The sequence below is a fragment of the Lissotriton helveticus genome, chromosome 5_1, assembly GCF_964261635.1.
Source record: "Lissotriton helveticus chromosome 5_1, aLisHel1.1, whole genome shotgun sequence".
In the NCBI taxonomy this organism is placed as follows: Eukaryota; Metazoa; Chordata; class Amphibia; order Caudata; family Salamandridae; genus Lissotriton; species Lissotriton helveticus.
In genome coordinates, this window is record NC_136065.1 from 502,561,455 (window position 1) to 502,578,193 (window position 16,739).

The 16,739-nt window shown below is 44.1% G+C and overlaps 1 protein-coding gene across 1 annotated transcript in view; it reads right to left on the minus strand.

Annotated features, from left to right (window-relative positions):
• Positions 1 to 16,739, minus strand: part of SLC45A1 (solute carrier family 45 member 1) — a 217,707-nt gene that overhangs the window by 145,840 nt on the left and 55,128 nt on the right. Inside the window, exon 2 of the mRNA XM_078641000.1 lies at positions 6,320 to 6,744. Within this exon, the coding sequence (XP_078497126.1) occupies positions 6,320 to 6,716 (397 nt within the window). The 5' untranslated portion in view covers positions 6,717 to 6,744. The remainder of the gene's footprint in view (positions 1 to 6,319; positions 6,745 to 16,739) is intronic.

Below are 16,739 nucleotides of genomic sequence, written 5' to 3' on the forward strand. Positions count from 1 at the left end.
GAATAAATAAAGTGGTGTTTGTATAAGTGTGTAGCTTACTAAATGTAAGTATGATCAATTCTTTGCATAAGTGAGTAGGATGACTGCATAAGTGAATAGGATGTGTGCTGGTGTGTAATGTTGATGTAGGTGTATAAGTATATATAATAGTGTTCTATTGATCTTTGTTAGCATGTATGAGTGAATCTATAGGTAAGTGTTTAGATGTGTGTGTAGATGTAGGCATCACTGAGTGGGTTTTTACACCTTGTATTGGTGTGTCAATGGTTTCAAATATGGTATTCCATATTTTATAATGAGTGTTGAAAGGTTATACTAGTGTATGATGAGATGTATCAGATTGTCACGTGGAAGATGTCATCAGTGATGTCATCAGTGATGTCATTTGAGATGTCATCAGTGATGTCATCAGTGATGTGGCCTGAGGTGACATGTCTGCAAACACGCACTGTGGTGCGTTTTAAGTTAGAAAATTAATTCCTCCTCAATCCTGTGGGTCCTTGGGGGCCAACTAGCCCACTAGGTACCTCCAGTATGCGTCAGGCGGCTGCGTTGCAAAAAAGTATTCAGAGGCCACGCCTCTTTTTACAACACTCTGCAACACAGCTCTGTGGCGCTTACTGGAGGTACCTGGCGGGCTAGTTGGCCCCCAGGGACCCTCCGGATTGAAAAGGAATTAATTCCCCAACTTAAACCGCGCCACAGGGTGTGTTTGCACACGTGTGAACTCAGGCCCCGCCCCCTCCCTTCACCACTGTGCAAACACGCCCCATAGCGCGTTTTAAGTTGGGGGATTAACTGACGGTGCCTGGGGTGCAACTAGCCGAACAGCTACCTCCAGTAAGCGCCACAGAGCTGCATTGCAGAGAGGTGTAAAAAGGGGCATGGCCTCAGAACACCTCTCTGCAACACAGCCACCTGGCGCATCCTGGAGGTTCCTGGTGGGCTACTTGGCCGCCAGGGACCCCAGTATTCAAGGGGAATTCATTCCCCCTCTACAAACGCGCCAGGGGGCGTGTTTGCAGAGTGATGAAAGGAGGGGGCCTGGCCTCCGGCGCGATGCCGGGCGTTTTTTTTTTTAAGAAGGGGGCTGTGTAGCCCCCCTACTTTTTCTATTTTTTTTGGCCCTGGGAAGACCATCCCCCAGGGCCTGCCACCTAATTTGTTTTTTTTAATTTACAAAATGTGGAAGGGGGCTGCGTGGTCCCCCTCCCGAGGCGTTAATCGGCCCCGGGGACCCCATCCCCCGGGGCATGGCCTTTTCCTTTTTTATTTTTTAAACTGTTGGGGAGGGAGGCCGTGTGGCCCCCCTCCCGGGCCCCTTATGGTCCCGGGGACCCCATCCCCCGGGGCCGGACTTTCTATTTTTTTTTCACTTTTGCGGAGGGGTGCCGCGTGGCCCCCCCGGGCCACTTATAGCCCCGGGGACCCCCATCTCCCGGGACTGGCCCTCTCGTTGGGGACCATGGGGGGGTCCCCAATCCCCCCACGGTTCCAGCTGGCTCCTGCAGGAGCCGGCTTTGCTTTTCCACATGGGGAGCAGCTAACATGCTGCTCCCCCGTGGAAAAGCAATCTGCTTTGCTTCATTGAAGAGAGAGCAGGTTTCCCTACTCTCGCTTCAATGAAGCAAAGCAGTTTGCAATGACAGGGTTGCAATGCGAGGCTCCCGCCCTGTCATTGCAAACAGCAGTGTCACGGGGTGGGCACCCCGGGACACTGCAGGAGCTGGCTCCTTGGGGGTGGCGGTCCCCAGGCCCATGACAAGGCTTCAGGAGGGGGGCCGCGCGGCCACCCTCCCATATTTTACAAAGCCCCAGAGGGTGGTGGTACCCAGGGCTGGGTGGTCCGTCACGGACCCCCCAATTTAAATCTTTAGTGCCCCGGGGAGGTGGCAGTCCCCGGGGCGTGTGGGGATGCTTGAGCCCCCCACACAGGGTATTCTTTCATTTAAAAGACGCTACGGGGTGGCTGTGTGCCCCCCGCAAAGTCGAGCCCCGGGGGTGGCAGTTCCCAGGTCTCCGGGGGGCCTTAGAGGCCCCCCACATTAAACTATTAAGCCCCAGGGGGTGGCGGTCCCTGGGCCTGCAGGGGGGAAGTGTTCCCCCCGCAATCTCAAATAAGTTGAGCCCCGGGGGTGGCGGTCCCCAGGGCTTGGGGGGCCTTAGAGGCCCCCCCAACATTATACTATTAAGCCCCCGGGGGTGGCGGTTCCCGGGGCTGCGGGGGGGCCGTGTGCTCCCCGCAATTATTCATGCTTTTGCTCCGGGGGTGGCGGTCCCCGGGGCAGTGTGGGGGGGATTGGGCCACCCCACACTTTATTTTTAACATACCCCCTGGATTTGACCCCCCCCCGGGGCTAATTAGCATCAAAGCGCAGGAGCCCGCGCTTCGTTTTTTTTTTATCGGCAAGATCCGTGCACCCTGCGCAGATTTTGCTGATTTTTAAAAAAATAAATATTTTTTGGGGTCTTGGGGGTCCTTGTGGGACCCCCTGAGCGGGCCTAGGGGGTCAGGGTGTTTCTAACCTGCCCCCTTTTTGCATTTTTTTGCGTTGTTTTCTTAGGTTTCTTGTTTTTCGGTTCTACCGAGTCACAAGATGGCTGCCAACACTTACTGATTTGGAGAGTTGACAGCCAATTAGAATACAGCTTGTGCTCGGCAGGGTGCGCTTAGGGTGTGCAGATCCTCCGCGGCCATAGATATATATGCAATTTTACTTTTGATTTTCTCAGGAACTACTGAACAGATTTGCACCATTTAAGCAACAGGCACGACTCTGAACCAAGAGCTAAAACAAAGGTTCCTATGGGAAATTGCTTGTGGAAAACACGTTTTGGGACCCCCCTTTTTTCTCAGCCCCCGCTTGACAAATCACCCCGAGACTTTCAGGCTAGGAGCGGACCTGAGCGGGCCATAAGTTTTGAAAATTTTGCGACGATTCGTCAACCGGCGCCAAAGTTCTTCCAAATAGAATATTGCGCATTTCCTTTGGAAAATAGGTCCTAACTATAACTACCTACTGGTGACCGCCAGTAGGTAATATATATATATATATATATATATATATATATATATATATATAACGATACATAGTCGGGAATAAATTTGTGTCAACCGACACAAGCAGGAGCCCGCTCAAACCAGGTCAGTGGAAAATATATTTATTTCATTTTCAGACCCCCCTCAGCGCTGACAGACGCGTTTCGCCGGTCTGGCTTTGTCAATGTCCACTGGTTTGAGCGTGCTCCTGCTTGTGTCGGCTGACATGAATTTTATCCCGACTATGTATCGTTGTGTGACGCGGGTCACCACCGCGTACAGGAGGCACCCAAGGTGTGTGGCGCGACAGCGGTGAAAACCTTGTTTCTGTGATATATATATATATATATATATACTAGCTGTACCCTGCCACGCGTTGTTGTGGCTCAGTCTGGTTAAATGGAAGAGAAAGAAAAGAGTAAGCGCACTTTTCTAATATGTTTAATTTCACAATGCTTGTGGGAACACAATATGTTTTTGTGACTATTGTCACATTGTGTAAATATAAACATGCGCTAATGTTGCAAAGTGAACCAATTCCTCCCTGCTACCACCACCCACTTCCCGGTCTGCCATCCTGACACCAACTGTTCATCCTAATATATGTAGACTATTGTCTCTATGCGACCTTTCTTAATGTTACAAAGTGAGCCAACTCCTCCCCCCTCCCTCCACCCACTTCCCGGTCTGCCATCCTGACACCAACTGTCCATCCTAATATATGTAGACTATTGTCTCTATGCGTCCCTTGTAGTTGCGCAGCACCCAAATCGATAGGGTCTTTTCAGCCTTTCGATTAAAAACACGCGTGTATTGGACACGCGCGTATTCGAATCCAACGTTGTGTGTATATAAACACGCGCTAATGTTGCAAAGTGAAACAACTCCTCCCCCCTCCCTCCACCCACTTCCCGGTCTGCCATCCTGACACCAACTGTCCATCCTAATATATGGAGACTATTGTCTCTATGCGTACCTTGTAGTTTTTGCGCAGCAACCAAATCGATATGGTCTGTTCGGCCTTTCGATTAAAAACACTTGCGTATTGGACACGCGCGTATTCATCAAGATTCATCAAACGGCACCAAAGTTATCGGCAAACAAAAAATGCTTTTCTGTATGGAACGCCACTAGTATAAGGGTAATCTATCTATCTATCTATCTATCTATCTATCTATCTATCTATCTATCTATCTATCTATCTATCTATCTATCTATCTTGGCATGTATCCATTAACAACACATAATATAAACACATAAAATGTACTTATTTACATATGAAGGTTGTATATGTAGTATTTACCAGTGTGACTGCCACCACTTGCCAGTTACTGGGGTTTCCTCCTAGAACAGGATTAATCATAAAAGAGTACCTACAACGCATATGTGTTCTGAGCTATTAACATGCGTATGCTATGCAGAACATGTGCCAAGGTGGGTAATGTGTGCTTCCTGACCAGGGCCAGACTGGTGATTCTGCCTCTCGAGCGATTCCAAGGTAGGCTGCAGACTATACGAAGCTGCTTTCAGAGCAAGATGGTCTGCTGTGATCCAACAAGTCAGTGGTGTAACACAGGCCTGCAGCTCCCACAGTGCGAGGGGGCCAAGGTCCAAGAAACCCCCCTCAGCACAGTACTCTGCCCGGAGAGCTCCATAATGAGTCCGTACCTTGCAGGGGAGCCCCCTCAAGTTTTGCAAATCCAGTGCATCAAGTGCATAATTTAAGCCGATGGTTGCAGGTGGGGTCCACAAGCACTTGCTTTTGGGAGACCGCCATTTATTTTTCATCATCAGGCTTTGGCTCTGAGCAAGAGAGAGAAAAACACAAAAGGGGAAAAGGGGAGGAAGAGAACATTCGAAAAGCAGTGAAAAAGAAAGAAAGCAGGAATGAAAAGAACCTGAAAGAAGGAGAGAAGTGGACAGGGAGTGTCTGGTGATGGGTGAAAGAGGTATGAGGAGAAATCAAGATTACACAGTCTTGGCATTCAGCAACCCCAACAGCTGATAGCTCCTCACCAGCCAATGGGTGTCTGCTGTGTGGGGTTGGTTTGAACCTTTCTATCATGTCCGATTTTGGTTAGCAGCCTGGTCCTTTTCCTGACTGTGAAAACGGGAAATATACAACTATCTGCAGGTCAATGCTGCATAGATATTTGCACCTGCTGCCAGGCTCAGTCTTGCATGTAAAAGGTCGGAAAAGTGTGAGAACATTTTCATTAGAACTTGTCTTAAGAAAACATTGGTCTACACGTTGTACTGTCCTCTGCAGGTTTTTATCCAAGGATTTCCCAACAGATGGTGTACCTCTGCAAATTAACAACAAAAGGCACCTACATTTCAGCTTCATGGCGCCAAACAAAACTTCAGCATAAGGCAACTTGATAAATGCAGAACCACTTGAGCCTGGCAAGTGCCTTGATGAAAATGAGCACACCAACAGGTTCCATCCATCTGGAACAGTATTCTCTAACTGAATGTTTTGGAAGCGTTTCCATGGCCTGTGCATCTTCTAGTCGACAATATGGCATACACCTTGTACACTACACATGCTTTTCCAGATATTTAACTTCTCATAATATTGAATGTATGTGATGTGAAGTCCAGTTATACTTTTCTAACAGCTGGATTCATAATATGGCTTTCAACATGCAGTATGCTTTGTTACCCAAAAAAGTATTAGATATTGGGGAAATATCACTGAGCTCTGTTTGTGGAGCCTGAAACATGCTCACAGAGGACTTTCGGAAAAGGGTTCACAGGGTCCGCTATAATCTCCTATCCTATCACCCTTACTAATGCCATCTTAAATAGTGTACACTATGCGGATGTCAAGGGTAGGAAGTGAACGCTAATGGCGGATTTAAATCTGTTCTCTACATTTAGCAATATTTCTTTACACTAACGCATTTGAATGACCCCTTTTCACCATTGTTGCTAACTTCACAGTATGGCACTACAACACCCGCTGGAAATCTTACTGTATAAAAAAACTTACAAAAAAAATACAAAAATGAGTACCGGTTTAAAACATAAAAACTAAATGTATCTATTTACATATTAATAGTATGCCGACCATACTGTCAGGTCAAATTCTAAGGATGATATGGATAATTACAGAGGGTTCTGACAGGCAGCATTCTGTGCTGAATTGCACATACTTTCTTCCTGTCAGATATTGAATGATTGACTTTGTGTTGCATTAGGCACAGGTGCAGAACCGCACCATAATTGTGGAGTGTGTAAAATAGAAAATAGCTTATAGAATTACATGTTCATTACCTAGAATTGGGCTGATGAACCACACCATCCCATACAGCTGGTCAGGAAGCCCCATCTGCAGCAGTACTGGAGTGACATAGGCCGTCTCCATGGCGTAGCTAAACTCGATCCCAAACAGAACACAACCATTGAACATCAGTTCTACGAAAGACCTCCGAGGGGGGATGTCTGACAAATCAATCAGATCAATAGGACATGGTGTGTTGGGCGGTGGGGGTGGTGATGGCCTTATGAGTTTCCGCCTCTTTGGGTGCCTTTTAAAGTTGTTGGCTCGATGACTGATGTGGCCGGAGATGGACGCGGAGTAGCCACATGCTTGGGACCTCCAGAATTCCTGAGACGCCAGCGTAGGAAATATGGCATCAGCCGGTGTGGTAGCTGCAGCAGACGTCATCATGGTAATGTGATAAATGTCTTGGAAGGTCCTGTAGGTTAAAAAGGGCAGTTAGTCTTTAGTGTCAGCAATATTTTAACGTTTGTTGTTCATCAAGGAATAGTAAAAAATATATATTAAGCAATGTAATACATACATAAAAGGTACATCACTCAGGCAGGCGTCATTATCAAGTACCATAACCTTTATTTGATTTCTAAGAAATTGAGATGTCAGTTGGAATGCATTTTTTGAAACATGTTTTTTACATTAACATTCAAAACGTTGCTTTGATAACCCAGTAATCTTGAAACTGGGGGTTAAATTGTCATTCACCAAAATCCTTGCAGCAGGGGGCCTATATATCCCCTGAATAGCCCTACAAATTGTATTACCCAGATTATAACGGCTCAACATAAAATATAGAAATTGCTAATTCACCCTGTTGAAGGCTTTGGTTGCATCTAGCGTGATGATAGCTAACATGACCTTATGTTCTACCGCCAAATCTATTGAGCCAATGAGTTTATAACCTAACTGATGCATTTGTCTTCCTTTTATAAACCCCTTCTGATCTACAGATACCAACTTCCCGTTCTCTTTGCCCAACCTCGCAGCAAGAATGGTAGAATAAAGTTTATAGTCGTAAATTAAAAGGGAAATTGGCCTGTATGCATCACAAGTTTTCTGGTCTTTCCCTGGTTTTAAAATTAAGGAAACAACTACTTCTTCCCAAGATTTTTGTAGAGCTGCTTTTTCCTTCTAAACCTCTGTAAATAAATCTATTAACACTGGACACAGAAGATCTTTTAATTTTATGTAGAACTCATAGGGGAGACCATCTGGTCCAGCTGCTTTGTTGTTTTGTCCTCTTTTCATAGCTGCGTGGAGCTCATCCTGCTTCATATCATCCTCTAAGGATTCTTTTTCCTCACAATAATGTTTCACTAGACTCAAGACCCAGAGAAAAGGTTTGAGGTTGCAAATATGGGCATGGGAGACACTAACTTCTTGCGGGGGGACAGGGTTAGCCTGTAGGAGTAAATACTGGCCCAATACAAATTGCCAGTGGCTTTATTGCTGCAGCATTCAAATCCCTACAGACACAAGACATTGTATAGAATTGAATGAGAAGAGTGAAAAAGTCAGAAAGGTTGTGCAATATCGAGACAGTATGTAAGTATATACTTTGGTTAGAGAGCTAAACCACTGAGAAGACTGATGGAAGAGAGCAGGCTAGGAGTCTAGTTGATCTAAGTATTAACATTTTCAGGGGAAGGGTGGTGCTGTGGTTCTACAGCACAGAGAAAGCACCACTGGATGGAGGTCACACTGCTATTGCCTGAGCACTGAGAAGGCATCGCTAAAGGGAGGTCAGTCCTCTGCGGTCCTACAAACTGAGAAAGCACCACAGGAGAATGGTCAGACTAATGGGCACCTGTACACTAAAAGGCACCATTGGAGGGTGGTTGTATCACTAGCGTCTAAAGCACAGAGGAGACACTGCTGAAGGGAGCCCTCATTGATGGGATCCTATAGCTGCAAAAGGACAACATTGGTGGGTGGGGGCACCCTGCTGGGGTGCTACAGCACCAAGAAGACACTGGTGGAGGGACAACATGCTGCTGAGATCCTATGCACAGAGAGAGCATCGCTAGCAGGAACTCACACTGCTGGGGTCCGAAAGCACCAAGAAGACACTCTGGAGAGAGCTCACGCTGCTGGCATCTATAGTACCATCAAGACACCAATGGAGAGGATGGAGTTCACACTGCTGGGATCTTAAAGTACAATGAAGAGGGAATTGGAGGGACTTCACACTGCTGGGGTTCTATAGCATGGAGAAGACACAACTGATGGGAGGTTACACTGCTAGTGTCCTATTGCATCAAGAGGACAACACTGGAGGGATTTTATACTGCTGTGGTCTTATAGCACAAAGTGGGTTCTACTACAGGGAGATCACACTAATGGGGTACTATAGCATGAAAAGGCAATGGTGGAGGAAAGTCACACTGATGAGGTCATTTATCAACTGACAAGGCGCTGCTGGAAGAAGTTCATAATGCTGATTTTCTACAGCCCAGAGAAGTCACTGCAGAAGGAAGGTCCGATTGCTCAGATTCTATATCAATTCAGAAAGTACTTCACAGTGAAATGGACTCTACCTGGGATACTAATGGAGTTAGAAAATATTAGAGGAAGAAGCTTTCACTGATAGTCTTTCTCCTCAGAAAAGACACTACTTGAAGAAGCAGCTGCTGTCTGGCATCCTAAAGAAATATATGATTCTTGGTGGATAGTCACATGTTAGGGTCCCATAGTACTGAACAGGAACTGTTGGAGGAAGGTCACACTGCTGCGGTTCATTAAAAGCAGAGCCAGACAGGCCTTTTATTCCACTGGGCACATCCCTGGTGGGTTGGAGCACTCGGTGGCCAGTTTTCAAAGTTTTCCTAAGCGTCCTGAGGCTAAATACTGCAGGCAAACAGATGGTTCCAGAGAAAGAGAGAAATAGAGAGAGGGAAGGGATGGGAAGGGAAAGGTAGAGAGAAAGTGATCAGAGAGAGAAGAGAGAGACAGGATGGATGGAAAGAGAGATATTGCATGGAGACGAATGGAGAAGGTCTGTTTTTTTTGTTCAAACTTTTTATTAGTTTTGCAAACAGGTATATATAAAGATAAATACAATAAGAAAGTGATACAATGAATGAAAGAGGGAATACAAAATATCAACTAAAAATAATAATATTACTCTGATATTTCGTTCAAGAATTTCATAAGGAGAAGGTCTGGTTCAATTGTTTTTGCCAGAGCTGCTTTTGGTTCTACAATCCAGCACCGATTATGACTGATGAGGCACAGCTGGAAAAAGATCGCATTTTAGAAGCCCTTGAGTACTGAGATGGCACTGCTGGCTGAAGCTTACACTAGTGGAGCCGGTCGTGCTTTCGCCCTTCAGGGTCCTCCAAATGGTTGAGAGCTATGTTTTCTTAACTAAATACTTGCAGCCTGAGTCACGGTTGAAGCTAATGATACTATGCAGGTGATTTTTCTATCTTCATTCGTGACCAGATATTCTGGGAAGAACTGAGACATTTCTGGGACAGGCCTGATAATGGTGGGCATGATAGCCTATGAAAGCCTCTTCCCTGGTAATAATGCTCTGGAAAATGGTGACATTCTAACTCGGCAGGGTCTAATATTGTAATTGCTGTCATGGCTCTCTACTGTGAAGGAACACCAAGGTGGTTACAACCAGGACATGCTGATGCTAGACTAGACCTAGAACAAGAGTATGACACCCTGGACATTTTTCTTCATCTGGGCTGTCTCTGCTGTTGGTTCCTAGCAACTCTGAGTCAGGAGGACCTTGGGGCCAGAAGGTAGTTTCAGGTCTTAGGATTCCTGGTGAACCTATATGACCACAATGGTGTGGAATAGACTGCCAAGGCTTGTGCCTGTCTGCTACTGTGGCTGGACTGTGTGTGTTGCAAGCTGATTTACTCTTCCTCCAATTCTTTTTTGGACTGGTTATTGACTGCATCTAGGTCTCGTGCACAAGCTGCAATACCAGTACCAGGGGACGTGGGGAGTATAGTGAAACGTGTTTTTTACAGGCTGTGATACCCTGGTGAGAGTCCTTCGGAGAATGCTACTGCATTTGTAGCAGTGACTACACCCCAATAATTTCCATGCAGGCACAACCTAGGCAGTCACCATTTTTTTTATTCAAAGTTGTATTTATTTCCACGGATAGTGGCATACACTGTAGATATATACAATAAGCGCTGCACATGAAATAAAAAATAATACTGCCATTCACAGTTTGATATCTTCCCAAGGCAAATTACATCTCGTTGTGGCAAAACGGAGTGGGGAAAAATGAAGAGAGCCTTGGTGGGGGGGGGGGGGTCAATATAGTGATAGAGGGTGGGCGTATAGGGTGACATCAGTCTGGAGTATTGGAAAAGGCCAGAGTCACATTTCGAGGACATGTTGTCCAGTCGGGAATGTTGGAGGGCGGATGGTCTACATGTAGGGTCTCCACTGTACCGTTTGCCTGTTCTCATATAAATTTGGAACAGGGACCATATTTTTTCAAATTTGTACATTGTGTCTTGCATTAGGGTGGTCAATATCTCATTTGCATAGATGGACCAAATCTTGGTCCACCATAGATGTAATGGAGTAGTCATGTCTTCTTTCCGGAGCTGCGCTAATGTGAGTTGGGCAGTCAGGAGAAATCAAATCCCCTCTTTTCCCACAATCCCCCCCAGCACAGGGCCGGCCTACCATTTATGGCCTTAAAATGAGCTGTAGTGATCTGGTAAGGATTTTGTATGAATTTTCTTTGTGCTGAATGCATGTCAAGGATTTGAAAGCCACAGCCCTTATGGCCTCCCAGGTTGCTTCGGTGATCTCACAATCCAGGTCTTCCATGCAGCCATGTTTGAGGGGATAAGTGCGGTTTATCACCGATTCTTCCTAATCAAAGCTGAAAAGATGGACTTGAGCGATGTTTTCTCTCTGTTGGCTTTTGTGTACTGGTCCCTACTCCCCGTCCAATGTAACACCTAGGTCAATCGAAACTCATTGCGTGGTTAGAGACAAAGGGGCATATTACCAACAACTAGCGATAATTATCGCTATGTTGGCTTAGCGGCAATAATTTTATCGCCATGTTGCGGCGATTTTTATCGCTTAGGAGCCTTGCTATTATCAAGGTTTATCCCCTTAGCGATAAAAATCGGCAGAAATGCATGAATATCGCTGTAAAGTCAGCGATATTAATGCATTACCGAGCTAATGCTCTTAGCCATGTTATCCACCTCCTATTGGATAACATGGCTAAGAACTGCTCAGGGCAGGTGTTAGCTTTTGGAGATATTCGCGCTTAGCGCGAATATCTCCAAAAGTTGGTAATAGGAGATAGCGATGTTAGCGACTGTTTCCAGTCGCTAACATCTTGGCACGCCCACTTTGCTGCATGTCATTAGTGATAAATATCTCTGACATGCAAAGCAGGGCCCAAGATGGTCGCTATCTCCTACTAGCTGTCGCTAACTGGTGTTAGCGACAGCTAGGTAATAGGGAGATAACTTTATCTCCGTTTTCTTTGCTTTTAAAGCCAAAAAAGCGGAGATAAATCCCTTGATAATATGCCCCAAAATTCTTCCGTGCATGTCTCTCTATTCTCTATCTAAGATTGTCTCATCTTAGTAAAGATGCTCCAGGTTCAGTTGTTCCCCATTAATCCCACCAGTCCATTGTGAAAATTGCGGGTCTGTCTAGTCACAGGTTTTTAAAGGTGTCCGGGACCAAAAAAGTGACTTGTGGCCTATCATCATCTGCTTCCTTCCACTCACGAACCATTAATACCACCCGCCAGCCTTCCTCATAGACTTCACAAGTAGCAGATATTTTAGAAATTTCACAGAACTATGGTCTCAGGGGTGCATCAACTTCGTTGCTGATAAATCGCAAAATTGCACCCTGGTACAATTTACGATTTTAATCAGCAAATACTACTCATGAGCTGTTTTAATTTTTTCTCCAAGTGCCCTGTCTATTTGTTACTGATGGAGGCCTTTAAAGTTTGGCAGATGGCCTAACAGTAGAAGTCTGTCTGCCAAACTTGGGGTTCCCCTGCCCACTTGCAGGTATGAGAATTGAAGGGTTTCAGGGGGGGGGGTAGACCTAACAGGCTGTGCCTGGTGAATTCTCTGGTCTGACGTCCTGTCCAGTGCAAGACATTCACTAGATTTTCATACCTGATATGGGTGCCCTAGGTAGAGAGCACAAATATTGGCCCTCCCAAGCAGGGAAAAATTTCCCTGCATTTTCGCCATTGTTATCTTGTTCTGCCAAACTCCCACTTAGGGAGTTTGTTTTAGCAGAACAAAATAATTTAGCGAACAGGCACATTTGCACTCGGCAAAGGATCAGTCCATTCCATGGGAACACTAACGCGCTCGTTGCACTGAAGGCATGACATCCATACCCGAAAAGCGGGGATCTTTATGTCTGGTTGGCAGTCTTCCATCAGGAGTCTTAATGCCTTTGCCTCCACTGACCTGGCACGCCAGCTGGTTGCCCGCCAGACTTTAAATGACTCTCTAACTGATTTCAAAACACACAAATGTGAAATGTGCAGGATTTTTCAAATGTAGTTTGTTATCATCCTTGGGACCTGAGGTTCTTTAGATTCTACTTAATTGCTGGATAGGCCTGATCTCCAGTCTATGACTTGTTAATCAACATTTTCTTTTTTTTTTTTTTTTTTCTTTTTAATCCTCATTTGCCGTCTTGCCGCCCATATTCTTAATCCTTTCCAACCTCTGGGCTGTTGTTGTCTCTTAGGCTGGTCTAGAGTAATGGGGCGTAGACAACACATATTTTTGAGTCTGATCCCCTCTCGAGACTCCTCCTTGACCACCTGACCCAAGATGTGTGTCTTCCACCATCTCTATTCCTCGTTATCGAATCCAAATTCCAGCGAGACAGGCTCGGGCTTAATCATTGGATTTTTAACATAACTATAACATTAACCAAAATTTTGCAGGAAGGGTATCCAAAAACCTCTATTTCTTTTAGAACAATCTAACATATCTAACTTTGCTATGTATCTCATAGCTAATACCCAGTCCAATAAGGTAGGACTGAGTGGTGAAACCCATAGTTTACATATCTCACGACGTGCTAATAACATAGCATAAAAAATAAGTCTAACATTGTTACCCAAAACTCTGTTTTGTAAATCGTATCTCCCAGAAATAATTAATTCAGGGCTTACCTCAATGGGTTGGCTCAATGATTTGGAGAGGGAGTTACTCACGTCAATCCAAAATTGTTTGATATTCGGGCATGATACGAACATGTGTAAATCATCGACATTTGGGGCCTTACATTTTGGACATTCCACCAATCCTCCTTCTTTAAATTTAGAAAGCCTGTACGGGGACCAGTATGCCCTGTGGATAGTAAATAAAACATTTCGCCTTAGATTGGCAGGTTTAACAATTCTATATAGCATGTTCATAGTTACTTGCCATTGGTCTTCTGTAGCAATCCTTGGCAAACTATTCTTCCACAGGGTCTCAGGTAGATCAAATATCCCATCCTCCATTTCCAATATTCGCCAATACCAGCAAGCAACTTCCTTCTTAAAAGCCGTTAACTCCAGTTTTAATTCAAAATCGTTTTCCTGTCCAATCCCTGATCCTGCATGGTTTGCCCAACTTTGAATCTGCAAGTACTTGTATTTTGAAAAGACTGGGCCCCAGTTTTGTTGACATAAACTCCAGGGAATCAATTTTCCATCCTGAAATAAATCTCTCCATCTTTGTAGAGCTGGCTCCTTTGTCAAATTTAAAGCTAACGCATCTTTTGTCCAGGTCGGAGCTCCCGGCGATTCCCATATCGGAGCCATATAACTGAGATAAGTGATCTTAGTTGTTTTTCTTATTTTATACCAAGTCTCGGCCAAATCTTTCAGAGTCTTGAGTTTCACTTTTTTGAAAAACTTAGGGTCTCCAAACTTATATAAATAACCAAACTCATGATAACCTGATATCTTCAGCATTATTTTAAAAAGTTCGCCGATCTGAGAGTGAACAAGAGAACCCAACAACATCCTGCAATTTTTCAAACAAAAAGCCCATGCATATATTTGTAAATCAGGAGCCGCCAATCCTCCTTTATTTATACTTCTTCGTATTTTCCTCCATGAAATTCGAGAGGTTTTTGATGCCCAAATAAATGAAGTTATCATACTTTGTATTTTAACCAACCATTCCTTTTTAAAACACAGCGGAATAGCTTCAAACAAAAAAGTAATTTTTGGTATAATCACCATCTTTACAAGATTACATCTCCCATATATTGACAAAGGTATATTCATCCAGCCCTTTAGCATATCACCAACCTCTTTTTTTACTCTGTCCAGATTAGTTTTAGCCAAGTCCTCAATCTTCTGTGTGATCCTAACTCCAAGATATCTCATTTCTGCTGTAGTTTTTACTCCTCTTGTGTTAAGATTCCAGGTCATTATTTCGGTCTTTTCTTGGTTTAGCTGGTAACCAGAAATCCTACCAAAATCCTTTGTTATCTTTACTAGATTTTCCAACGAGCTAACTAAACTAGTAGAATAAACAATAATGTCGTCCGCATATAAACCTAATTTCCTTGACCAGTTCATCACAGCAAAAGGGGGTATCGCTTCTGAAGCCCTGATTTTACAGGCTAAGGGTTCTATATATATATTGAAAAGTAAAGGTGATAAGGGGCATCCTTGCCGGGTGCCCCGCATTACCCTAATAGCGGATGTAAGAGTGCCATTTATAAGTACACGTGAAGTCGGAGCACAATATAGTGAAAAAATAGATTGTGTAAATCTATCTCCTAAATTAAGGTGTTGCAAAAGAGTTTTTAAATAAACAAAATTAACACGATCAAAAGCCTTGGCAGCATCTAATGCTATCACTGCCAAGGGATAATCATACTTAGAAGCTAAATCTATCATGCCTATCAGAGAGTGGGTAAGGTCTTTTAAATACCTCTTTTTAACAAAACCTCTTTGATCTTCATGTATCAATTTATGGATGATTTTACTAAGCCTGTCAGCCAAAATTTTTGTGAAAAATTTGTAGTCGCAATTTAAAAGCGAAATCGGCCTGTACGCATCCATATTTTTTGGAGATTTCCCTGGTTTGAGTATTAAAACAATGTTTGCCTCATTCCAAGAACTTGGGATTTTCTCTTCCCCCCTAAATATTTTATTATATAAGTGACAAAGAGTGGGGACCAACGTATTATCAAAAGCTTTGTAGACTTCTGCGGGTAGACCATCCGGTCCAGGGGCTTTTCCCCTTTTGCTGTCCTTGATAACTTTCATCAGCTCCTCTTGAGTAATTTCCTTATTAAGCCCTAACATGTCCCCATCTGACAGTGGTTTTATTAAAGATAACCAGGTCTCCATCTCAACCCTATCCGGACAAAGATCTTCTGCATAAACATTCGTGAAATATTCCTGAAATGCTTTAACAATCAATTTATTTTCTGTTATAGTGTGATCTATGCCTGGTTTCTTGATCTCTTTAATATGATTCCGTACAACATCTTTCTTGGCTTTCCAAGCTAATAACTTGCCACATCCCTCTCCATATGAAAAATGTGCCAGCTGACTGGCTTCCCATCTCTCTTTAACTCTCTGTGCAAGTAACGCAGTGAGCTGAACCTTTAAGTCCAAAAACTTTCTCTCCCAAGGGCCATCTAAGGTAGTCGCATCCTGGGAAGTCCGATTCAATTCGCACTCTCGAATCTCTTTTTCTAACTTTGAAACCTGACTATAATACAGTCTTCGCCTTTTCGCACCCTGAACTCCCATTCTACCTCTCATAAACGCCTTACACGTTTCCCACACTATATCATCCTTAGCTGAGCCTACATTTACTTCTAAAAAAACTTGTATCTCTTCTTTGAGAATCTCTAGGATTTCTGGGTCACCTAAAATTGTCCGATCTAATCTCCAAACTGAAGTAGCTTCTTCTCCTTCCAAACTCAGATTTAAACTCACTCCAGAGTGGTCTGATAGATGCGCCCCTACATGATCTACCCCTGTAACTCTCCCTTTCAATCTATTATCAACCAAAAAAAAATCTATCCGTGATTTGTGTTTATATTTTTTGTTATGAAAAGTAAATCCTAACAGTTGTGGAAATTTACATCTCCAAATATCACAAAGACCAAGTTGCCCCGTCATTGACTTAACTTTGGCAGTCATTTTAGTGTTCATTATTGCTCTATTATTACCCGCTCTATCCATCTTCCCATCCAATACTGTGTTAAAATCCCCTGCCATAATTACCTTACCCGGAAAATCTAATAACTCCAATTCAACTTTCTCTAAAACTGTGGGATCATCTATATTCGGACCATAGTAGCCCACCACTGTCAACACTTCACTCGAAAGTCTCAAACTACAAATCACCCATCTTCCTCTACTGTCTACTACACTTTTTTCGACTACTATGTCAGATCCTTTTC